We start from the raw sequence: 26,071 nt of genomic DNA on the forward strand, positions 1-26,071 counted from the left end.
ACAGGACTGCTTTGCTATCACAGACTGGAACATGTTCTGGGATTCTTCCGATGACATTGAGGAATGCACCACATCAGCCACTGGCTTTATCAATAAGTGCATCGAGGACGTCGTCCCCACAGTGACTGTACATACATATCCCAACCAGAAGCCAGGCAACATTCGCACTGAGCTAAAGGGTAGAGCTGCCGCTTTCAAGGTGTGGGACTCTAACACGGAAGCTTACAAGAAATCCTGCTATGCCCTGCGACGAACCACCAGACGGATTACCAGGATGTGTGCTCCGGGCATGTGCTGACCAACTGGCTGGTGTCTTCACTGACATTTTCAACATGTCCCTGATTGAGTCTGTAATACCAACATGTTTCAAGCAGACCACCATAGTCCCTGTGCCCAAGAACACAAAGGCAACCTGCCTAAATGACTACAGACCCGTAGCGCTCATGTCCATAGCCATGAAGTGCTTTGAAAGTCTGGTCATGGCTCACATCAACACCATTATCCCAGAAACCCTACACCACTAAAATTTGCATATCCCGCCCAAACAGATCCACAGATGATGCAATCTCTATTGCACTCAACACTGCCCTTTCCCACCTGGACAAAAGGAACACTTATGTGAGAATGCTATTCATTGACTACAGCTCAGTGTTCAACACCATTGTACCCTCAAAGCTCATCACCAAGCTAAGGATCCTGGGACTACACACCTCCCTCTGCAACTGGATCCTGGACTTCCTGACGGGCCACCCCCAGGTGGTGAGGGTAGGTAGCAGCACATCTGCCACGCTGATCCTCAACACTGGGGCCCCCCAGGGGTGTGTGCTCAGTCCCCTCCTGTACTCAGTGTTCACCCACGACTGCATGGCCAGGCACGACTCCAACACCATCATTAAGTTTGCAGACGACACAACAGTGGTAGGCCTGATCACAGACAACGACGAGACAGCCTATAGGGAGGAGTCAGAGACCTGGCCGGGTGGTGCCAGAATAACAACCTATCCCTCATCGTAACCAAGAAATTAGGTAGATGATTGTGAACTCATGGAAACGGAGGACCAAGCACGCCCCCATTCACATCGACGAGGCTGTAGTGGAGCAGGATGAGAGCTTCAAGTCCCTTTGTGTCCACATCACCAACAAACTAGAATGATCCAAACACACCAAGACAGTCGTGAAGAGGGCACGACAAAGCCTATTCCCCTCAGGAAACTAAAACGATTTGGCACGGGTCCTGAGATCCTCAAAAGGTTCTACAGCTGCAACATCGAGAGGTTGCATCACTGCCTGGTACGGCAATTGCTCGGCCTCCGACCGCAAGGCACTTCAGAGGGTAGTGTGTACGGCCCAGTACATCACTGGGGGAAAAGCTGTCTGCCATCCAGGACCTCTACACCAGGCGGTGTCAGAGGAAGGCCCTAAAAATTGTCAAAGACCCCAGCTACCCCAGCCATAGACTGTTCTCTCTACTACCACATGGCAAGCGGTACCGGAGTGCCAAGTCTAGGACAAAAAGGCATCTCAACAGTTTTTACCCCGAAGCCATAAGACTCCTGAACAGGTAATCAAATGGTTACCTGGACTATTTGCATTGTGTGCCCCTCCCAACCCCTCTTTTACGCTGCTGCTACTCTCTGTTTATCATATATGCATACATTTAACTATACATTCATGTACATACTACCTCAATTGGGCCGACCAACCAGTGCTCCCGCACAATGGCTAACCAGGCTATCTACATTGTGTCCCGCCACCCACCACCCACCAACACCTCTTTTATGCTACTGCTACTCTCTGTCCATCATATATGCATAGTCACTTTAACCATATCTACATGTACATACTACCTCAATCAGCCTGACTAACCGGTGTCTGTATGAAGCCTCGCTGCTTTTATAGCCTTGCTACTGTATGTAGCCCCGCTACTGTTATTTTTCACAGTCTTTTTGCTGTTGTTTTTATTTCTTTACTTACAGTAGTTTTGCTTGCATTTAAGAGCAGTTGGAGGCCACGGAAGGAGAGTTGTATGGCATTGAAGCTCATCTGGAGGTTAGTTAACACAGTGTCCAAAGAAGGGCCAGAAGTATAAAGAATGGCGTAGTCTGAGTAGAGGTGTATACTATACACACCTACACATTTATTTTGTGTTGTAGATATGTGGTAGTAGTAGAGTAGCGGCCAGAGGGCACACACTTGACGTGTTGTGAAATCTGTTGTGAATGTATTGTAATGTTTTTGAAATTGTATAACTGTCTTAATTTTGCTGGACCCCAGGAAGAGTAGCTGCTGCCTTGGAAGCAGCTCATGGGGATCCATAATAAATATGAATACAAACAGAATCATTAGTTTCCCACTAGATAGCACAGCCACAAAGTCACTATTGGCTATAGTGGAAATTAATGAAAAAAAATACACTGCTCAAAAAAATAAAGGGAACACTAAAATGACACATCCTAGATCTGAATGAATTAAATATTCTTATTAAATACTTTTTTCTTTACATAGTTGAATGTGCTGACAACAAAATCACACACAAATTATCAATGGAAATCAAATTTATCAACCCACGAAGGTCTGTATTTGGAGTCAAAATAAAAGTGGAAAACCACACTACATGCTGATCCAACTTTGATGTAATGTCCTTAAAACAAGTCAAAATGAGGCTCAGTAGTGTGTGTGGCATCCACGTGCCTGTATGACCTCCCTACAACGCCTGGGCATGCTCCTGATGAGGTGACGGATGGTCTCCTGAGGGATCTCCTCCCAGACCTGGACTAAAGCATCCGCCAACTCCTGGACAGTCTGTGGTGCAATGTGGCGTTGGTGGATGGAGCGAGACATGATGTCCCAGATGTGCTCAATTGGATTCAGGTCTGGGGAACGGGCGGGCCAGTCCATAGCATCAATGCCTTTCTCTTGCAGGAACTGATGACACACTCCAGCCACATGAGGTCTAGCATTGTCTTGCATTAGGAGGAACCCAGGGCCAACCGCACCAGCATATGGTCTCACAAGGGGTCTGAGGATCTCATCTCGGTACCTAATGGCAGTCAGGCTACCTCTGGCGAGCACATGGAGGGCTGTGCTGCCCCCCAAAGAAATGCCACCCCACACCATGACTGACCCACCGCCAAACCGGTCATGCTGGAGGATGTTGCAGGCAGCAGAACACGGCGTCTCCAGACTGTCACGTCTGTCACATGTGCTCAGTGTGAACCTGCTTTCATCTGTGAAGAGCACAGGGCGCCAGTGGCGAATTTGCCAATCTTGGTGTTCTCTGGCAAATGCCAAACGTCCTGCACGGTGTTAGGCTGTAATCACAACCCACACCTGTGGACGTCGGGCCCTCATACCACCCTCATGTAGTCTGTTTCTGACCGTTTGAGCAGACACATGCACATTTGTGGCCTGCTGGAGGTCACCTGCAGAACCACTCCTTTATTGGGGGTGTCTTGCTAATTGCCTATAATTTCCACCTGTTGTCTATTTCCATTTGCACAACAGCATGCAAAATGTATTGTCAATCAGTGTTGCTTCCTAAGTGAACAGTTTGATTTCACAGAAGTGTGATTGACTTTGTGTTGTTTAATTGACAAAATTGGTTTCTATGCTGCTGAGTTCAGTACACATATCAGGGGTGCACCGTTTACCTGGGGGCTGATACTTATTCCACTTGTGTAATAACAAATACTGTTATTGTGAAAATACTAAATTACTATACAGAAACCATTGACTGTATAAAGTTAACAATAATATTGTAACAATAGTAATACAATAGTACTACACAGGTATAAAAGCAACTTGTGTATTGTGCCACCACAACACACCCCATCTTTCAACAGCAATAACAGTTTTAACCTGTTCATAATCTTTTTTTCCGTCCAGGCGTTGATAAAGAATAGCATAGTAGGCCTACAACACATTGATGAGGGGACACTATCTCTGTTAACCCTGTCACTCCAATGTGACAGCTCTATGGCCCAGTATAAACAGCTACACAGCCTTAACCTTGGACTGTGGTAGCTGAAAAGTTGTCCCAAATGGAAAGCGATATCTTTAATACACTTATTAGATGGCTAATTGATACGGGTCCCCTCACTTCGGCAGGCGAGCTCCATCTGTTCGGCCCTACAGGCGTTGAATGTGGCGCACTTAATACCTGCTATTGGCCATTATCAACAGTGTAGTTCATTATACACGAGGAGCAGTGGAGGGTGAAGCCATCAGACAGTTAGAGGTAAAATTCTCCTCACTACCACCATGGATGACCATCATGCGTCGAAATGTAATCCCTCCCAAGTATGGCACAGCAGATCTGATCAGGTTTCAAAACTTTGTAGACAGAGGCCTTATTACATTACCCTTTGTCCTGACAGATACATCGTCTACAAAGTCAAGGACCTAACTGATCCTCTGTCAGTTTCAAAAGAGCTTTGACATGCGGTGCTGAGGTATAGTGTAAGTTGGAAAGCCCATTGACCTAAGTATATTAAGGCACACCCACCTTTCAGTGGCAGGAGATAGGCCTAACAATCATCTTAACTTGTTGTGGGGGCTTTTTGACCCTAGTAGGCTTTAGCCTAGTGCATGGAGAAGAGGAACATGAGCAATTGATTGATATCTAATCTATGTAATGCACTCTGCACGAGTTTTGAAGATGTTGACCCATATGAAAACCCAATTATGACAGTAATTGCATTTAATTCCTATGGCAGGAGCAGGCTTAGTTGATTCCAGAGTCATTTACAGTATGACTCTGGTTCTCAACTCAGATGTTCACTGATAACCAGTAGGGGACATGCACTATACGTTTTTTCAGTAGCCTAACATGTCATTGGATCTGCTTGCTGTGCATTGCCTCAATAAATACGGTGTATTTCTCTGTATGACTGTGTATTAGTGTGCCTATAGAAAATATGTACCTTGATTTTAGATTTTACTTTTTTTTCACACAATACATCATAATGTCAAAGTTGAATTATGTTTTTCTAAATGTTTACAAATTAATATTAAATCAAAATCTGAAATGTCTTGAGCCAGTAAGTATTCAACCCCTTTGTTATGGCAAGCCTAAATAGATTCAGGAGTAAAAATGTGCTTAACAACTCACATAAGTTGCATGGACTCACTCTGTGTGCAATAATAGTGTTTAATGGTATTTATAAATGACTACCTCATCTCTGTACCCCACACATACAATTATCTGTAAGGACCCTCAGTCGAGCAGTACATTTCAAACACTGATTCAACCAAAGACCAAGGAGGTTTTCCAATGCCTCTAAAGAAGGGCACCTATTGGTAGAGTGGTAAAACAAAAAGCAGACACTGAATATCCCTTTGAGGATGCTGAAGTTACTAGTTACACTTTGGATGGTGTATCAATACACCCAGTCACTACAAAGATACAGGAATCCTTCCTGACTCAGTTGCCAGAGAGGAAGGAAACCACTCAAGGATTACACCATGTGGTCAATGGTGACTATAAAACATTTAGAGTTTAATGGCTGTGATAGGAGATAACTGAGGATGGATCAACATCATTGTAGTTACTCCACAATACTTACCTAAATGACAGAGTGAAAAGAAGGAAGCCTGTACCGAATACAAATATTCAAAAACATGCATCCTGTTTGCAACAAGGCACTAAAGTAGTACTGCTAAAAATGTGGCAAAGCAATTCACTTTTTTGTTCTCAATACAAAGTGTTACATTTGGGGCAAATCCAATACATTACTGAGTACCACTCTGCATATTTTTACCCATAGTGGTGGCTGCATCATGTTATTGGCATGCTTGCAATCGTTAAGGACTGGGGAGTTTTACAGGATAAAAAGAAACTGAATAGAGCTAAGCACAGGCAAAATCCTAGAGGAAAACCTGGTTCAGTCTGCTTACCACCAGACACTGGGAAATTAATCCACCTTTTAGCAGAACAATAACTTGAAACACAAGGCCAAATCTACACTGGAGTTACTTACCAAGAAGACAGTGAATGTACCGGAGTTGCTGAGTTACAGTTAACTTAATCTATTGGTTGTCTAGCAATGAAAATGGTTGTCTAGCGATGATCAACAACCAATTTGACAGAGCTTGAAGGATTTTGAAAATAATAATGGTCAAATGTTGCACAATCCAGGTGTGGAAAGCTCTTAGAGACTTACCCAGAAAGACTCACATCTGTAATCGCTGCCAAAGGTACTTCTACAAAGTATTGATTCAGAGGTATAAATACTTATGTAAATTAGATATTTCTGTATTTCGTTTTCAATACATTTGAAAAAATGTATTGTTTTCAATTTAATACATTTTGAATTCAGGCTGTAACACAACACCATGTGGAATAAGTCAAGGGATATGAATACTTTCTGAAGGCACTGTACCTCAAAAACGAATGATTGCTGCGAAGCCTAAATGTTTGATCGATGGCTGAGGGTAGCCTAGAGCGTTGGACTAGTAACCGAAAGGTTGCAAGTTCAAATCCCAGAGCTGACAAGGTACAAATCTGTTGTTCTGCCCCTGAACAGGCAGTTAACCTACTGTTCCTCAGCTGTCATTGAAAATAAGAATTTGTTCTTAACTGACTTGCCTAGATAAATAAAGGTAAAAAATAAATACAAATCTCTCCTCTCATTTCCTACACTACTCTGCACTCTATGGTTATTATTGATCCATGCTTCACTGCAGAGGACCCAGCCTCCAGTATCTGCCATTAGACATTCCCCTTAGTCGCTCACTCACTACACTCATTACTCTGGAATCTATTTCATCTAAGACTTTTTTTATTAAGGAGGTATGACACCAAATCCTCACTATTTTGTGTTAAGATATTCCCACTTGTAGCCTAACGGGGATTGAAGTAGCCTCCTCAGCCTGCGTGAGAGAAACTGTCTGAAGTCCCACAACGCTGTTGGAGAGTGAGCCCTCTGTATCATTAACAGTCACTTAAGCGTATTTGTTAATTAGGCTATAGTACTATAATAGGTACTAGGCAGGGTACTAATAATGGTTTACAATCTAGGTCTAACACCTTCACCTGTGTGTAACCAGGCAGTTCATGGCACAGCAGTTTTGAAGCCTGCAAGGCATCTGCCAGCTAACTTTCAGCATATGGCCTTCTCTTAACGGTGGGAAATGATTAGTTCTCTCTGCTCCCATCCTGATACTACCGACTACGGATGAACCATTTGTGGTGGAGGTAGACGCATCAGAGGTTGGTGTTGGAGCTGTCCTGTCTCAGAGGGGTGAAGACAAGAAGCTTCATCCGTGCGCTTTCTTCTCACACCGGCTTACCCCGACTGAGAGGAACTACGATGTGGGGGATCGTGAACTCCTAGCGGTTAAGATGGCATTGAAGGAATGGAGACACTGGCTCAAGGGGGATTCTCACCCGTTTCAAGTGCTTACGGACCACAAAAATCTGGAGTATATCCAGCAGGCGAAGCGGTTGAACTCTAGACAAGCTAGATGGTCTCTTTTCTTCAATCGATTCCAGTTTATCCTCACCTATCGGCCCGGGTCGAAGAATCTCAAACCGGATGCCCTGTCCCGAGTCTACGCTCCTGCCATTCGAGATGACACGGACATGCCTGTCCTTCCTGCTGCTAAGATTGTGGCTCCGATCTCGTGGCAAGTTGAGGATACCGTGAGACGTGCTCAAGCTAGCGAACCGGACCCGAAAGGAGGTCCTGCCAATCGGTTGTTTGTCCCCAAGGCAGTGAGGACTCAGGTCCTTCTGTGGGCACTGGCACTCCTCTCGCCTCACCTGTCATCCGGGTGTAGGTCGCACCTTGGAGTTCATCCAGCGTAAGTTCTGGTGGCCTACCATAAGAGAAGACGTTGCCACTTTCGTCAATGCCTGTCCCGTGTGCTGCCAGGGCAAATCTTCTCACCTCCGCCCTCAAGGACTCCTTCACCCTTTACCTGTTCCCCACAGACCCTGGTCCCATATCTCATTGGACTTTATTACTGGACTTCCTCCATCCCATGGCAATACTACTATCCTAGTCATAATTGACAGGTTTTCAAAGGCGGCCAGGTTCGTCCCTCTAAGTTACCTTCTGCCAAGGAAACGGCTGAGTTGGTAATTAATCATGTGTTCCGAGTCTTCGGCATTCCTCAAGATATGGTTTCTGACAGAGGTCCCCAGTTCGCCTCAAGGTTTTGGAAGGCCTTCTGCCAACTCATGGGGGCTTCTGCCAGTCTATCTTCAGGGTACCATCCGGAGTCCAACGGCCAAACAGAGAGGATGAATCAAGAGCTGGAAACCACCCTCCGATGTATGACTCGTGACAACCCGTCCACATGGTCATGCTTTATTGTTTGGGCCGAATACGCGCACAACACCTTGCGCTCCTCCTCCACTGGTATGTCCCCGCACGAGTGTCAGTTTGGCTATGCTCCTCCATTGTTCCCGGACCAGGAGGCAGAAGTCAGAGTGCATTCAGCCTTGAAGTTCGTCAGACGCTGTCGGCTTATGTGGAGGAAGACCCGTCTTAATCTTATGCATTCCTCACAGAGGTACCAACAACAAGCCAACAGACGTCGCCGTCCCGGGCCTACCCTGCGCCCCGGCCAGAGAGTCTGGCTCTCCACAAGAGACTTACCTCTACGGGTGGAGTCTCGCAAGCTGTCCCAAAAATACATCGGTCCCTTCAAGGTTGCCAGGAGAGTTAACCCAGTTTCTTATTGCCTACACTTACCCAGATCCCTTAAGATTAATCCCACATTTCACATTTCATTGTTAAAACCTGTTGTTTTTCTCCCCTTGTCCCGGCAGACAGACCTCCCCTCCGCCTCGTGTCATTGGAGGCCAGCCGGCTTATACTGTCCATCGGATACTGGATTCCCGCCGGGTGCAGCGGTCCTGGCAGTATCTGGTGGACTGGGAAGGCTACGGTCCCGAGGAGCGCTCCTGGGTTCCTGCCAAAGACATCCTGGACCCTGACCTCATTCGTCAGTTCAGGGCCCTCCACCCTGAGAGAGCTGGTAGGAACGTCAGGAGCCGTTCCTAGGGGGGGATTCTGTCAGGATTTGGCCAGGGTTGTTCCGGGTTTTGGTCACTAGATGCCCCCATTGTGCTTTTTGACCTTATGTTTTTTCCCTTGTTCCCCATTATTATTTGCACCTGTGCCTCGTTTTCCCTGATTGTATTTAAACCCTTAGTTTCCCTCAGTTCTGTGCTCTGTGTTTGTATGTTAGCACCCAGCCCTAGTGTTCTGTGTATTCTTGTCGATTCCGGTGGATGCTCTTGTGGAATTCTGTTTTTGTTTTTGAGTATCTCTTGAGGCTTTTTTGTGCTTTTCCTACCACCTTTTGGATTTGCCATTTTTTGTATTGAAGGACTTCTCCTTTTTACTTTATTAAATACACCGTCTTAAGTACTGCTGTGTCTGCCTCATCTTGGGTTCTGCTGACTATTCGTGGCTCAGTTGGTTAAGTGACTGTTTCTCACTCCGGAGACCCAGGTTCGTAACCGGGTCCTGACAGACCTAATCTCTGATAATCCAATAAAGTCATATTACCCTCGGGGAGCCGCGCAGGCAAGAGCAGATTGAGAGGGAGAGAGAGTCACACTGTCACATGTAAAAAGAGGGAGGATAGTGTTGGATCTAATTTGGATCTGACAGATTATCTTTCAGTTTTCCACTGAAAGGCAAAGGTACAGGACTGCAGGCAGGCTCAGGGCTGGCAGAATGGTAAAAACTAGAAAACAGGCACTGTAGACAAGAGAGGAGCAAGGGGAAAACCGCTGGTAGGTTCTACGAACAAAACGAGCTGGCAACAGACAAACAGAACACAGGTATAAATACACGGGATAATGGGGAAGATGGGCAATACCTGGAGGAGGGTGGAAACAATCACAAAGACAGGTGAAACAGATCAGGGTGTGACATTAGTATGATGTGAAAGAATAATGCAGGCCAGGCAGTGGGTTCAGTGGGATGACAGGCAGTACAGATCTTGTTATAAACTGTTACATGCCCGCTGCCAGGCAACCTCATCTGGCAGGATCAGAAGGAATGACCAGACCTGCCAAGACAAGTCTGCAAATTCATGCCAATGTCTCTCGGACAATTTTGATTGGATGTTAGGGAGATGAGCTCATATCCTGTTCTAAACTGCGATGGAGCCAGAAAAACTAGAATGGTTCATTATTCATGTCCACAAGTGAGCCTTTGTGTTTGTGTGTGTAAGATGAAGTTCTGGAATGCACTCACAGATGGAGCTATTGCCATCTCTCTTCCCTGTTCCTCCCCTAGATACTTCCCAAATTAATGTGACCCAATTGGCTGACGAGATTAAGGGGTGGTTAAACATTGAAATCTATGAGATCGTAACTATAGCAGGCCTTGGCTGTCATGCAAGTTTTCTTTCACCCTCCTTTTTTACCTTTATTTAACTGGGCAAGAACAAATTATTATTTTCAATGACAGCCTAGGAACAGGCTGGGGAGTGCAATGCCTTGTTCAGGGGCAGAACGACAGATTTTCACCTCAGGGATTTGATCTTGCAACCTCTCTGTTACTAGTCCAACACGCTAACCACTAGGCTACCTGCCGCCCCAATTATTTACCCAACTGTTTCTTTGGGATGCTCACTGTTGCGTAGCTCGCCTTGGGTGTAACGGTTTTCTTTACTTGAAGGAGAGGCGGACCAAATTGCAGTGTGGTGGTTATTCATGTTTAATTTATAAAGACACTATACATGAATAAACTAACAAAACAAGAAATGTGAAAAAACCAAAACAGCCCTATCTGGTGCAAACACAGAGACAGGAACAATCACCCACAAACACACAGTGAAACCCAGGCTATCTAAGTATGATTCTCAATCAGAGACAACTAATGACACCTGCCTCTTATTGAGAACCATACTAGGCCGAAACATAGAAATACCCAAATCATAGAAAAACAAACATAGACTGCCCACCCCAACTCACGCCCTGACCATACTAAATAATGACAAAACAAAGGAAATAAAGGTCAGAACGTGACATTGGGCCTGTTCACTGAGGTGGCAATGACAACATTTAGAATGTTGGAGATAAAAATATAATCTGTAAATTCACTATTTTACTCATCATTAATTAATAACCTCTCTAGGCTAGGGGCCGGTATTTTCACGTCCGGATGAAAAGCGTGCCCTAAGTAAACTGCCTGCTACTCAGGACCAGAAGCTAGGATATGCATAATATAATAGTAGATTTGGATAGAAAACACTCTGAAGTTTCTAAAACTGTTTGAATAATGTCTGTGAGTATAATATAACTTAGTTCGCAGGTGAAACCCTGAGGACAAACCATCCAGGAATTTTATTTTTGAGGTCACTCTCTTTTCAATGATTTCTATGTGGATCTAGATTTCTAAGGTACTTGCTTTCAGTTCCTATCGCTTCCACTGGATGTCAACAGTCTTTAGAAATTGGTTGATGTTTTTCCTTTGTGTAATGAAGAAGTAGGGCTGTTCAGAACGAGGGTCGAGTTTAGTGTTAGGGATGCACAACCTGAAAGCTCGCTCCACTTTGTCTTTATCCGCTATTGAATGCAGTTTATCCCGTCTTAAATTTGGTTGATTATTTACGTTAAAAAAATACCTAAAGTTGTATTAGGAAAGTTGTTTGAAATGTTTGGACAAAGATTACAGGTAATTTATTCGATATTTTGTAGTCATGTTGCGCTAGTTTTAACCAGTGTTTTTCTGGATCAAACGCGCCAAATAAATGGACATTTCTGGGCTATAACGATGGAATCAATCAAACAAAAGGACCATTTGTGATGTTTATGGGACATTTTGGAGTGCCAACAGAAGAAGCTCGTCAAAGGTAAGGCATGAATTATATCGTTATTTCTGAGTTTTCTGTCTCGCCTGGCGGGATGAAATATGATTGTCTGTGTTTGTTTGATGGGGTGCTGTCCTCAGATAATAGCATGGTTTGCTTTCGCCGTAAAGCCTTTTAAAAATCTGACACTGTGGCTGGATTAACAAGAAGTAAAGCTTTAATGTGGTGTATTGCACTTGTGATTGTATGAAAGTTAAATATTTCTAATAATTTAATTTGAATTTGGCGCTCTGCCATTTCACCGGATGTTGTCAAATCGATCCCGTTAACAGGATTTGATCCCTAAGAAGTTTTAAGGTCTATTCTATATAATATCTTTAATTTCTATCTGATGCCACTGCCAGTGACCCCATGAGTAAGCCCCTGGTCAGGACGAGGGGTCAGGACGGGAGAAGGTGATGTGTTTGTGTGTGTGGGGTGGGTGGGTGGGTTTCTAAGTGTGTCTTTAGCAGTAAGGTGTCGGTGGGCCAGGCCCCAGAAATTGGTTCTTATAATCCTGTCAGAATATCATGTCCTCCCCTGCCAGGGCTCCTCTTAACCACAGACTTATATGATTAGCTAACACAGAACTGCAGTCTAATTCACAAAGACCACTGATACGCCATGCCTCCTACACTTTTAGAAAAAAGGGTTTCAAAAGGGTCCTTCGGCTGTCCCCATAGGAGAACCCTTTTTGGTTCCAGGTAGAACCCTCTTTGGTTCCAGGTAGAACTCTTTTGGGTTACATGTAGAACCCTATGTGGAAAGGTTCTATCTGGGTTACATGTAGAACCGAAAGGTTCTGTCTGGAACCAAAAAGGGTTCTTCAAAGAGTTCTCCTATGGGGACAGCCGAAGAACGTATTGTCACTGGAAGGAACCTGCATGCCTGGCCTGAGATTACCTAACTGCCTGTAACAACAAATGGCCTTGTTCGTGTATGGAAAAATAATTTATATTTATATAATGGAACCACAATACTGAGTAAAAGATTCAATGCATTTAGTGCATTTAGTTTGTGTAACAGTGTTTCCCTCAACAACACCTCAACCCAAGACTTGATATACAGTCTTCCTCTCATCAGTCAGAACTAGATGAGACAAGACTTTGTGAGACTACCTCAACCCTAACCATGTAGATCTCAATCAGAACCCCTACCTCAAACATCTCTCTCCTTACTGCAGTTCCCTGTGGGTAGATGGTCAGCCTGTAACATCTACTGGCATGGAGTGTCCTTCCATGACAACGATAACATCCTCTCTGAACAGGTCAACAAGTTCCCAGGTATGCTGATCCGACTGAAAAAAGCTACACTGTATGTGTTCACAGAGTTTCCCATAGATTGTTTTCCAGGTCCCCAAATCAACATCCTTTAACAAAAAATATCAATTGATTAGCCTGTAAATTATAGCCTTTACAATGGTTTAGAGGGAAACACTGTTGTCAGTCAGGTTTCGTGTATGTAGGGTCTATGGATCCTGTTATGCTATTGTGTGAGCCCTAAGCACAGCTGTGTTAATGCCTTGTCATGCCACGGTAATAAACCCAGCATTAGGAGTGAGGAGGATTATTATATTGTGTGAGGAAGCTGGAGCATGCTACACCTGGCCATCACCCCATACAGTGCCTTGCGAAAGTATTCGGCCCCCTTGAACTTTGCGACCTTTTGCCACATTTCAGGCTTCAAACATAAAGATATAAAACTGTATTTTTTGTGAAGAATCAACAAGTGGGACACAATCATGAAGTGGAACAACATTTATTGGATATTTCAAACTTTTTTAACAAATCAAAAACTGAAAAATTGGGCATGCAAAATTATTCAGCCCCTTTACTTTCAGTGCAGCAAACTCTCTCCAGAAGTTCAGTGAGGATCTCTGAATGAGCCAATGTTGACCTAAATGACTAATGATGATAAATACAATCCACCTGTGTGTAATCAAGTCTCCGTATAAATGCACCTGCACTGTGATAGTCTCAGAGGTCCGTTAAAAGCGCAGAGAGCATCATGAAGAACAAGGAACACACCAGGCAGGTCCGAGATACTGTTGTGAAGAAGTTTAAAGCCGGATTTGGATACAAAACGATTTCCCAAGCTTTAAACATCCCAAGGAGCACTGTGCAAGCGATAATATTGAAATGAGTATCAGAGTATCAGACCACTGCAAATCTACCAAGACCTAGCCGTCCCTCTAAACTTTCAGCTCATACAAGGAGAAGATTGATCAGAGATGCAGCCAAGAGGCCCATGATCACTCTGGATGAACTGCAGAGATCTACAGCTGAGGTAGGAGACACTGTATATGTGGCAGGGCTTGCAAACCATTACAGACTACAAAGGGAAGCACAGTCGAGAGCTCCCCAGTGACACGAGCCAAACTACTTCAATAATCGCTTGGAGGCAAATAACACTGAAACATGCATTAGAGCACCAGCTGTACCGGAAGACTGTGTGATCATGCTCTCCGCAGCCGATGTGAGTAAGACCTTTAGACAGGTCAACATTCACAAGGCCACAGGGCCAGACAGATTACCAGGACGTGTACTGCGAGCATGCGTTGACCAAATAGCAAATGTCTTCACTGACATTTTCAACCTCTCCCTGTCCGAGTCTGTAATACCAACATGTTTTAAGCAGACCACCATAGTGCCTGTGCCCAAGAACACTAAGGTAAGCTCCCCAAATGTCTACCGACCCGCAGCACTCACGTCTGTAGCCACGAAGTGCTTTGAAAGGCTGGTCATGACTCACATCAACACCATCATCCCAGAAACCCTAGACCCACCCCAATTTGCATACCTCCCCAACAGATCCACAGATGATGCAATCCCTATTGCACTCCACACTGCCCTTCCCCACCTGAACAAAAGAAATACCATTGTGAGAATGCTATTCATTGACTACAGCTCAGCGTTCAACAGCATAGTGCCCTCAAAGATCATCAATAAGCTAAGGACCCTGGGACTAAACACCTCCCTCTGCAACTGGATAGTGGACTTCCTGACGGGCCACCCCCAGATGGTAAGGGTAGGTAACAACACATCCGCCACGCTGATCCTCAACACTGGGGCCCCTCAGGGGTGCGTGCTCAGCCCCCTCCTGTACTCGCTGTTCACTCATGACTGCACGGCTAGGCACGACTCCAACACCATCATTAAATTTGCCGATGACAACAGTGGTTGGCCTGATCACAGACCACAGACAACAACAAGACAGCCTATAGGGAGGAGGTCAGAGACCTGGCTGTGTGGTGCCAGGACAACAACCTCTCCCTCAACGTGATCAAGACAAAGGAGTTGATCCTGGATCCTACCTGGGGAGTACCACCGCTCCTGGAGCCTACCTGGGGAGTACAACTTCTACCACCGCTCCTGTATCCTACCTGGGGAGTACAACTTCTACCACCGCTCCTGGATCCTACCTGAGGAGTACCACCGCTCCTGGATCCTACCTGAGGAGTACCACCGCTCCTGGATTCTACCTGAGGAGTACCACCGCTCCTGGATCCTACCTGAGGAGTACCACCGCTCCTGGAGCCAACCTGAGGAGTACAACTTCTTCCACCGCTCCTGAATCCTACCTGAGGAGTACCACCGCTCCTGAATCCTACCTGGGGAGTACCACCGCTCCTGAATCCTACCTGGGGAGTACCAATGCTCCTGGAGCCTACCTGAGGAGTACCACCGCTCCTGGATCCTAACTGAGGAGTACGACCGCTCCTGAATCCTACCTGAGGAGTACCACCGCTCCTGAATCCTACCTGGGGAGTACCACCGCTCCTGAATCCTACCTGGGGAGTACCACCGCTCCTGAATCCTACCTGGGGAGTACCACCGCTCCTGGATCCTACCTGGGGAGTACCACCACTCCTGGATCCTACCTGAGGAGTACCACTGCTCCTGGATCCTACCTGAGGAGTACCACCGCTCCTGGATCCTACCTGAGGAGTACCACCGCTCCTGGATCCTACCTGAGGAGTACCACCGCTCCTGGATCCTACCCGAGGAGTACCACCGCTCCTGAATCCTACCTGGGGAGTACCACCGCTCCTGGATCCTACCTGAGGAGTACCACCGCTCCTGGAGTCTACCTGAGGAGTATCACCGCTCCTGGATCCAACCTCAAATCAAATCAAATCAAATGTATTTATATAGCCCTTCGTACATCAGCTGATATCTCAAAATGCTGTACAGAAACCCAGCCTAAAACCCCAAACAGCAAGCAATGCAGGTGTAGATGCATGGTAGTTAGGAAAAACTCCCTAGAAAGGCCAAAACCTAGGAAGAAACCTAAAGAGGAACCAGGCTATGTGGGGTGGCCAGTCCTCTTCTGGCTGTGCCGGGTAGAGATTATAACAGAACATGGCCAAGATGTTCAAATGTTCATAAATGACCAGCATGGTCAAATAATAATAAGGCAGAACAGTTGAAACTGGAGCAGCAGCACGGCCAGGTGGACTGGGGACAGCAAGGAGTCATCATGTCAGGTAGTCCTGGGGCATGGTCCTAGGGCTCAGGTCCTCCGAGAGAGAGAAGGAGAGAATTAGAGAACGCACACTTAGATTCACACAGGACACCGAATTGGACAGGAGAAGTACTCCAGATATAACAAACTGACCCCAGCCCCCCGACACATAACCTACTGCAGCATAAATACTGGAGGCTGAGACAGGAGGGGTCAGGAGACACTGTGGCCCCACCCGAGGACACCCCCGGACAGGGCCAAACAGGAAGGATATAACCCCACCCACTTTGCCAAAGCACAGCCCCCACACCACTAGAGGGATATCTTCAACCACCAACTTACCATCCTGAGACAAAGCTGAGTATAGCCCGCAAAGATCTCCGCCATGGCACAACCCAAGGGGGGGTGCAAACCCAGACAGGATGACCACATCAGTGAATCAACCCACTCAGGTGACGCACCCCCTCCAGGGATGGCATGAGAGAGCCCCAGTAAGCCAGTGACTCAGCCCCTGTAATAGGGTTAGAGGCAGAGAATCCCAGTGGAAAGAGGGGAACCGGCCAGGCAGAGACAGCAAGGGTGGTTCGTTGCTCCAGAGCCTTTCCATTCACCTTCCCACTCCTGGGCCAGACTACACTCAATCATATGACCCACTGAAGAGATGAGTCTTCAGTAAAGACTTAAAGGTTGAGACCGAGTTTGCGTCTCTGACATGGGTAGGCAGACCGTTCCATAAAAATGGAGCTCTATAGGAGAAAGCCCTGCCTCCAGGTGTTTGCTTAGAAATTCTAGGGACAATTAGGAGGCCTGCGTCTTGTGACCGTAGCGTACGTGTAGGTATGTACGGCAGGACCAAATCAGAGAGATAGGTAGGAGCAAGCCCATGTAATGCTTTGTAGGTTAGCAGTAAAACCTTGAAATCAGCCCTTGCTTTGACAGGAAGCCAGTGTAGCACTGGAGTAATATGATCAAATTTTTTGGTTCTAGTCAGGATTCTAGCAGCCGTATTTAGCACTAACTGAAGTTTATTTAGTGCTTTATCCAGGTAGCCGGAAAGTAGAGCATTGCAGTAGTCTAATCTAGAAGTGACAAAAGCATGGATTAATTTTTCTGCATCATTTTTGGACAGAAAGTTTCTGATTTTTGCAATGTTACGTAGATGGAAAAAAGCTGTCCTTGAAATGGTCTTGATATGTTCTTCAAAAGAGAGATCAGGGTCCAGAGTAACGCCGAGGTCCTTCACAGTTTTATTTGAGACGACTGTACAACCATTAAGATTAATTGTCAGATTCAACAGAAGATCTCTTTTTTTCTTGGGACCTAGAACAAGCATCTCTGTTTTGTCCGAGTTTAAAAGTAGAAAGTTTGCTGCCATCCACTTCTACATGCTTCTAGCGAGGACAATTTTGGGGCTTCACCATGTTTCATTGAAATGTACAGCTGTGTGTCATCCGCATAGCAGTGAAAGTTAACATTATGTTTTCGAATAACATCCCCAAGAGGTAAAATATATAGTGAAAACAACAGTGGTCCTAAAACGGAACCTTGAGGAACACCGAAATTTACAGTTGATTTGTCAGAGGACAAACCATTCACAGAGACAAACTGATATCTTTCCGACAGATAAGATCTAAACCAGGCCAGAACAGAATTTGGGTTTCCAATCTCTCCAAAAGAATGTGGTGATCGATGGTATCAAAAGCAGCACTAAGGTCTAGGAGCACGAGGACAGATGCAGAGCCTCGGTCCGATGCCATTAAAATGTCATTTACCACCTTCACAATTGCCGTCTCAGTGCTATGATGGGGTCTAAAACCAGACTGAAGCATTTCGTATACATTGTTTGTCTTCAGGAAGGCAGTGAGTTGCTGAGCAACAGCCTTTTCTAAGATTTTTGAGAGGAATGGAAGATTCGATATAGGCCGATAGTTTTTTATATTTTCTGGGTCAAGGTTTGGCTTTTTCAAGAGAGGCTTTATTACTGCCACTTTTAGTGAGTTTGGTACACATCCGGTGGATAGAGAGCCGTTTATTATGTTCAACATAGGAGGGCCAAGCACAGGAAGCAGCTCTTTCAGTAGTTTAGTTGGAATAGGGTCCAGTATGCAGCTTGAAGGTTTAGAGGCCATGATTATTTTCATCATTGTGTAAAGAGATATAGTACTAAAACACTTGAGCGTCTCTCTTGATCCTAGGTCCACGCAGAGTTGTGCAGACTCAGGACAACTGAGCTTTGAAGGAATACGCAGATTTAAAGAGGAGTCTGTAATTTGCTTTCTAATAATCATAATTTTTTCCTCAAAGAAGTTCATGAATTTATCACTGCTAAAGTGAAAGTCATCCTCTCTTGGGGAATGCTGCTTTTTAGTTAGCTTTGCGACAGTATCAAAAAGGAATTTTGGATTGTTCTTATTTTCCTCAATTAAGTTAGAAAAATAGGATGATCGAGCAGCAGTAAGGGCTCTTCGGTACTGCACGGTACTGTCTTTCCAAGCTAGACGGAAGACTTCCAGTTTGGTGTGGCGCCATTTCCGTTCCAATTTTCTGGAAGCTTGCTTCAGGGCTCGGGTATTTTCTGTGTACCAGGGAGCTAGTTTCTTATGAGAAATGTTTTTAGTTTTTAGGGGTGCAACTGCATCTAGGGTATTGCGCAAGGTTAAATTGAGTTCCTCAGTTAGGTGGTTAACTGATTTTTGTCCTCTGGTGTCATTGGGAAGACAGAGGGAATCTGGAAGGACATCAAGGAATCTTTGTGTTGTCTGTGAATTTATAGCACAACTTTTGATGTTCCTTGGTTGGGGTCTGAGCAGATTATTTGTTGCAATTGCAAACGTAATAAAATGGTGGTCCGATAGTCCTGGATTATGAGGAAAAACATTAAGATCCACAACATTTATTCCATGGGACAAAACTAGGTCCAGCGTATGACTGTGACAGTGAGTGGGTCCAGTGGGTACCTGAGGAGTACCACCGCTCCTGGATCCTACCTGAGGAGTACCATCCCTACTGGATCCTACCTGAGGTGTACCACCGCTCCTGGATCCTACCTGAGGAATACCACCGCTCCTGGAGCCAAACTGAGGAGTACAACTTCTTCCACCGCTCCTGAATCCTACCTGAGGAGTACCACCGCTCCTGAATCCTACCTGAGGAGTACCACCGCTCCTGGATATTACCTGGGGAGTACCACCGCTCCTGAATCCTACCTGGGGAGTACCACCGCTCCTGAATCCTACCTGGGGAGTACCACCGCTCCTGAATCCTACCTGGGGAGTACCACCGCTCCTGGATCCTACCTGGGGAGTACCACCACTCCTGTTTCCTGCCTGAGGAGTACCACCGCTCTTAGATCCTACCTGAGGAGTACCACCGCTCCTGGAGCCAATCCGGTGGAGTACAACTTCTTCCACTGCTCCTGAATCCTACCTGAGGAGTACCACCGCTCCTGAATCCTACCTGGGGAGTACCACCGCTCCTGAATCCTACCTGGGGAGTACCACCGCTCCTGGAGCCTACCTGAGGAGTACCACCGCTCCTGGAGCCTACCTGAGGAGTACCACCGCTCCTGGATCCTACCTGAGGAGTACCACCGCTCCTGAATCCTACCTGAGGAGTACCACCACTCCTGGATATTAGCTGGGGAGTACCACCGCTCCTGAATCCTACCTGGGGAGTACCACCGCTCCTGAATCCTACCTGAGGAGTACCACCACTCCTGAATCCTACCTGAGGAGTACCACCGCTCCTGAATCCTACCTGAGGAGTACAACCGCTCCTGGATATTACCTGGGGAGTACCACCGCTCCTGAATCCTACCTGGGGAGTACCACCGCTCCTGAATCCTACCTGGGGAGTACCACCGCTCCTGGATCCTACCTGGGGAGTACCACCACTCCTGTTTCCTGCCTGAGGAGTACCACCGCTCTTAGATCCTACCTGAGGAGTACCACCGCTCCTGGATCTTACCTGAGGAGTACCACCGCTCCTGGAGCCTATCCGGTGGAGTACAACTTCTTCCACTGCTCCTGAATCCTACCTGAGGAGTACCACCGCTCCTGAATCCTACCTGGGGAGTACCACCGCTCCTGAATCCTACCTGGGGAGTACCACCGCTCCTGGAGCCTACCTGAGGAGTACCACCGCTCCTGGAGCCTACCTGAGGAGTACCACCGCTCCTGGATCCTACCTGAGGAGTACCACCGCTCCTGAATCCTACCTGAGGAGTACCACCACTCCTGGATATTAGCTGGGGAGTACCACCGCTCCTGAATCCTACCTGGGGAGTACCACCGCTCCTGAATCCTACCTGAGGAGTACCACCACTCCTGAATCCTACCTGAGGAGTACCACCGCTCCTGAATCCTACCTGAGGAGTACCACCACTCCTGGATATTAGCTGGGGAGTACCACCGCTCCTGGATCTTACCTGAGGAGTACCACCGCTCCTGGAGCCAACCTGAGGAGTACAACTTCTTCCACCGCTCCTGAATCCTACCTGAGGAGTACCACCGCTCCTGAATCCTACCTGGGGAGTACCACCGCTCCTGAATCCTACCTGGGGAGTACCACCGCTCCTGGAGCCTACCTGAGGAGTACCACCGCTCCTGGAGCCTACCTGAGGAGTACCACCACTCCTGGATCCTACCTGAGGAGTACCACCTCTCCTTGAGCCAACCTGAGTAGTACAACTTCTTCCACCGCTCCTGAATCCTACCTGAGGAGTACCACCGCTCCTGGATCCTACCTGAGGAGTACCACCACTCCTGAATCCTACCTGGGGAGTACCACCGCTCCTGGATCCTACCTGAGGAGAACAACTTCTACCACCGCTCCTGAATCCTACCTGGGGAGTACAACTTCTACCACCGCTCCTGGATCCTACCTGGGGAGAACAACTTCTACCACCGCTCCTGAATCCTACCTGAGGAGTACAACTTCTACCACCGCTCCTGAATCCTACCTGAGGAGTACAACTTCTACCACCGCTCCTGAATCCTACCTGGGGAGTACAACTTCTACCCCCACTCCTGCATCCTGCCTGGGGACTACAACTTCTACCCCCACTCCTGCATCCTGCCTGGGGACTACAACTTCTACCCCCACTCCTGCATCCTGCCTGGGGACTACAACTTCTACCCCCACTCCTGCATCCTGCCTTGGGACTACAACTTCTACCCCCACTCCTGCATCCTGCCTGGGGACTACACCTTCTACCCCCACTCCTGCATCCTGCCTGGGGACTACAACTTCTACCCCCACTCCTGCATCCTCCCTGGGGACTACAACTTCTACCCCCACTCCTGCATCCTGCCTTGGGACTACAACTTCTACCCCCACTCCTGCATCCTGCCTGAGGAGTATCATCTTTTCTCTACACAGGTACAGCACACAGCTAAGGAAACAGAACTCTAGTTTAATCTCCACACAATTGTTTGATCATTTGAGTGATTGATTGATTGATTACACATAGGTAATCCTCTTAGTTCAGAACACACGTTTTGTCACTCATGACATCCGGGTACAGCCACTCAATGTAGGACACAATTTTAGTCACTATACCCAGGCACAGCGCACCATTCAGTCCTATTCAATTCCTAATGTTATGTAGTACAGCGCTGGACACATTAATCACTCAGCCACATTGATCACTCAGCCTCGAACCAACCATTATCAGAGCTCTCTCATCACCCCATCTGCATTTACACAGGCAGCCCATTTCTGATATTTTGCCAAATTATTGGTCTTTTGACCAGTCAGATCAGATATTTTGCCAATAGTTGGGCAAAAGATCAGAATAGGGATGCCTGTTTAAATGCAGCCTCTGTCACTCTCCCCACCATTGTTTTCAGCTGCGCTGTAAGACTCTACTTCCCCATAACAACAGAGAAAACTGTCCTCCATAGTGGAACAGGGCCATTCACTCCCCATGGCATCCAGTCAAAAGGCTGAGTGCTTGTCCTCAATTGGATGCTGTCAAACAGTGCAAGCCCTCTCTGACTCCTCTGAGTCAATGATGAGGTATTACTAACTTTCCTTTGCACGGTTTATATTATTTTACAATGATGGCCTACCCGGGCCAAACCCTCCCCTAATCCGGACGACGCTGGGCCAATTGTGCGCCGCCCTATGGGACTCCCGATCACGGCCGGTTGTGATACAGCCCGCGATCGAACCAGAGTTGGTAGTGACGCCTCTAGCACTGAGATGCAGTGCCTTCGACCGCTGCACCACTCGGGAGCATGACTCACAAGGAACAGTTTTCCTTTAATGATTTCATACAAACTGGTAGTTCACTACCCTTTGTGCAATAGTGAATGACGTGCTCTCTAATAGGAAACCACACACAAACCACACAAACAGCTGTGCCACACCACACACACACACACACACACACACACACACACACACACACACACACACACACACACACACACACACACACACACACACACACACACACACACACACACACACACACACACACACACACACCACTCTCAAACCCCTGTCCACCCCCTTCCCTCTACTCATCCCATAGTGAACCGTAAGCGTTGGCACGCATGATTAATTCAGAACAGCTAGAGGGAAAGGTCAGAGGTCAAGCTCATAAGTGTTAATGGTGTTTGACGTTCAGAGGTCACAGTGACTTTGAGAGGGTGTGTCCTCAGACAGCCTCCATGCTTGGCAAAGGGATGTATGGATGGTGGAGGCGGGATTTAACTGGCTTTGTGAATGAACTTACGTCATTGCCTGAGATACAGCTCAGCTAGTCAAACAGAGGGGGGCACTAGAGCCCCTTTAAAAGGCTCTGCATCTTAACCACAGACAGGCTACAGGCAATGTTCCCTCTAATGTTTTTGGGCACTGAGGAAATTTCTGGGCTTGTGAGCAGAAACTTGAACATTGTGAGAATTTTGTGCAACTTCCGGCACGCGATTACAGTGAAAACTGAGGCTGTACGCACTTTAACTTACAGTTTTAGACAGTAGCCAATAGGCTATTGTGGCTATTTGAGCATATTAGAGTGGTCTAGCAACAAAATCAATGGAGCAAATCCCATAACATTTTCACATGGAAATAGCTTTTGATTTCAATGATATAGTCTACAATATGCGGTGTTCAATGCAGGCCTACAGTACATTCCATGAAACCTTTACAAACTTTTTTTACATTATGCAGGGATTGACACGAATTAATGATTTTTTACTTGGTCTCTACCATGGGCCGAATAGGTGACTGTACACTACCGTTCAAAAATTTGGGGTCACTTAGAAATGTCTTTGTTTTTGATAGAAAAGCACATTTTTTGTCCATTAAAATAATATAAAATTGATCTGAAATACAGTGTAGACATTGTTAATGTTGTAAATTACTATTGGAGCTGGAAACGGCTGATTTGTAATGGAATATCTATATAGGCCCATTATCAGCAACCATCACTCCTGTGTTCCAATGGCACGTTTTGTTATCTAATCCAAGTTAATCATTATAAAAGGCTAATTTATAATTAGAAAACTCTTTTGCAATTATGTTCACACATGAAAACTGTTGTTTTGATTAAAGAAGCAATAAAACTGGCCTTTAGACGAGTTGAGTATCTGGAGCATCAGCATTTTTGGGTTCGATTACAGGCTCAAAATGACCAGAAACAAAGCACTTTCTTCTGAAACTCGTCAGTCTATTCTTGTTCTTGAGAAATGAAGGCTATTCCATGCGAGAAATTGCCAAGAAAATTAAGATCTCGTACAAAGCTGTGTACTACTCCCTTCACAGAACAGCGCAAACTGTCTCTAACCAAAATAGAAAGAGGAGTGGGAGGCCCTGGTGCACAACTGAGCAAGAGGACAAGTACATTAGAGTATCTAGTTTGAGAAACAGACGCCTCACAAGTCCTCAACTAGCAGCTTCATTAAATAGTACCTGCAAAACACCAGTCTCAACGTCAACAGTGAAGAGGCGACTCTGGGATGCTGGTCTTCTAGGCAGAGTTGCAAAGAAAAAGCCATATCTCTGTCCAGTGTCTTTGTGCTTTTGACCAACTTCATCTTTTATTTTTATTGGCCAGTCTGAGATATGGTAATTTCTTTGCAACTCTGCCTAGAAGGCCTAGGAGGCCAGCCTCTTCACTGTTGACGTTGAGACTGGTGTTTTGCGTGTACTATTTAATGAAGCTGCCAGTTGCGGACTTGTGAGGCGTTTCTGACCATTTTAATTTTATTTTAATGGACAAAAAATGGCTTTTCTTTCAAAAACTGGAGACTCATATCTCCCTCAATAACTTTAAACACCAGCTGTCAGAGCAGCTCACCGATCACTGCACTTGTACATAGCCCATCTGTAAATAGCCCATCCAACTACCTCATCCCCATACTGTTATTTTTTTTTGCTCCTTTGCACCCCAGTATCTCTACTTGCACATTCATCTTCTACACATCTATCACTCCAGTGTTTAATTGCTAAATTGTAATTATTTCACCTCTATGGCCTATTTATTGCCTTACCTCCCTTATCTTACCTCATTTGCACACACTGTATATAGACTTGTGTTATTGACGGTATGTTGGTTTATTCCATGTGTAACTCTGTGTTGTTGTTTGTGTCGCACTGCTTTGCTTTATCTTGGCCAGGTCGCAGTTGTAAATTAAAACTTGTTCTCAACTAGCCTACCTGGTTAAATAAAGGTTAAAAAACACACAAAAAACAAGGACAATTCTAAGTGACCCCAAACTTTTGAACGGTAGTGTACATTGCATTGTATCAAATTGTATTCACATACAAAATAAAATGCGTTATTATTACCATGCAGAGAATTATGCAATGTAGGCTACCCACTGCCTATTGGCTTATTTGCATAATCAAGCCTGTATCAAAATACAACATTGCCCCTTAAAGAAACATGTTTTGCTCTGAGCTCAGATCAGAAAAGCTCATCCACTCAGGCTGATTGAATGGGCTGGTCAATAGAATTCTACTCCCATGCTCTCTGGCTCAGCCTACAACTAAATCCCAGACTCAATCTTGCAAGTTAGATTTGTTTTTGTTTGTTGCATTAAAAAGGGGCTGATATAATGTTGATTTGGTCACATTAGAGAAAAATGTTGATCTCTATAGTGCAAACTAATGACGCGAACTCAGTGAAGTTTAATCTCGTGCGTCTCTGCGCTGGCTGGCATTTCTTCTGCGCTGCAGTCATGGAGGAGGTGCGCAGTTTAGAGGGAACGTTGTCTACAGGCATAGACTACCCTTGATAGAGCTGTGCCATAGGATACTATCAGAGTTTAGGGAGTTAAGTCTTAACATTTAAGTTGGTTTCAATTACTTACTTAAACAAGGTAGACCACGATTAGGAAGGAAATTGTGTGTAGTTAAAATTAATTAATCCCAACCTAGGAAATTGCCATAGATACATATAAGCCCCAGATCTCAATATTTCGCCTTGGGATGTGGTGTTGAATGGTGCAAAATACTCTAGGGGCAGTGACGAGACACTGAAGTTCATTCATGACAAAGTGAACAAGAGTAAGATAAGCAAGTAAGCATTTTGTTGGATGATGTATACCATGTGTATCCTGTACAGACTACTAATAAAACTTAAACTTGAAATGTCTAGGGAAAGCAGGTAGCTAAATATCACTCAGCTTGTGTCAGTCTATCACTGTGTCACTTAGGTTACATTAGGTGATAACAGGTACACTCTTAGAAAGAAAAGTGCCTTATAGAACCTAAAAAGGTTCTTTGGCTGTCCCCAAAGGACAACCCTTTGAAGATGTTTTTGTTTCCATAGTCGAAC

General features: G+C 45.8%; 1 protein-coding gene across 1 annotated transcript in view; it reads left to right on the forward strand.

Annotated features, from left to right (window-relative positions):
- Positions 1 to 31: 31 nt before the first annotated feature.
- Positions 32 to 26,071, forward strand: part of LOC135517051 (tubulin polyglutamylase TTLL11-like) — a 63,447-nt gene continuing 37,407 nt past the window's right edge. Inside the window, exons 1-4 of the mRNA XM_064941075.1 lie at positions 32 to 127; positions 13,001 to 13,131; positions 17,994 to 18,022; positions 21,587 to 21,688. Coding sequence (XP_064797147.1) covers positions 32 to 127; positions 13,001 to 13,131; positions 17,994 to 18,022; positions 21,587 to 21,688 — 358 coding nt within the window. The remainder of the gene's footprint in view (positions 128 to 13,000; positions 13,132 to 17,993; positions 18,023 to 21,586; positions 21,689 to 26,071) is intronic.

The sequence above is a fragment of the Oncorhynchus masou genome, chromosome 28 (genome assembly GCF_036934945.1).
Source record: "Oncorhynchus masou masou isolate Uvic2021 chromosome 28, UVic_Omas_1.1, whole genome shotgun sequence".
In the NCBI taxonomy this organism is placed as follows: domain Eukaryota; kingdom Metazoa; phylum Chordata; class Actinopteri; order Salmoniformes; family Salmonidae; genus Oncorhynchus; species Oncorhynchus masou.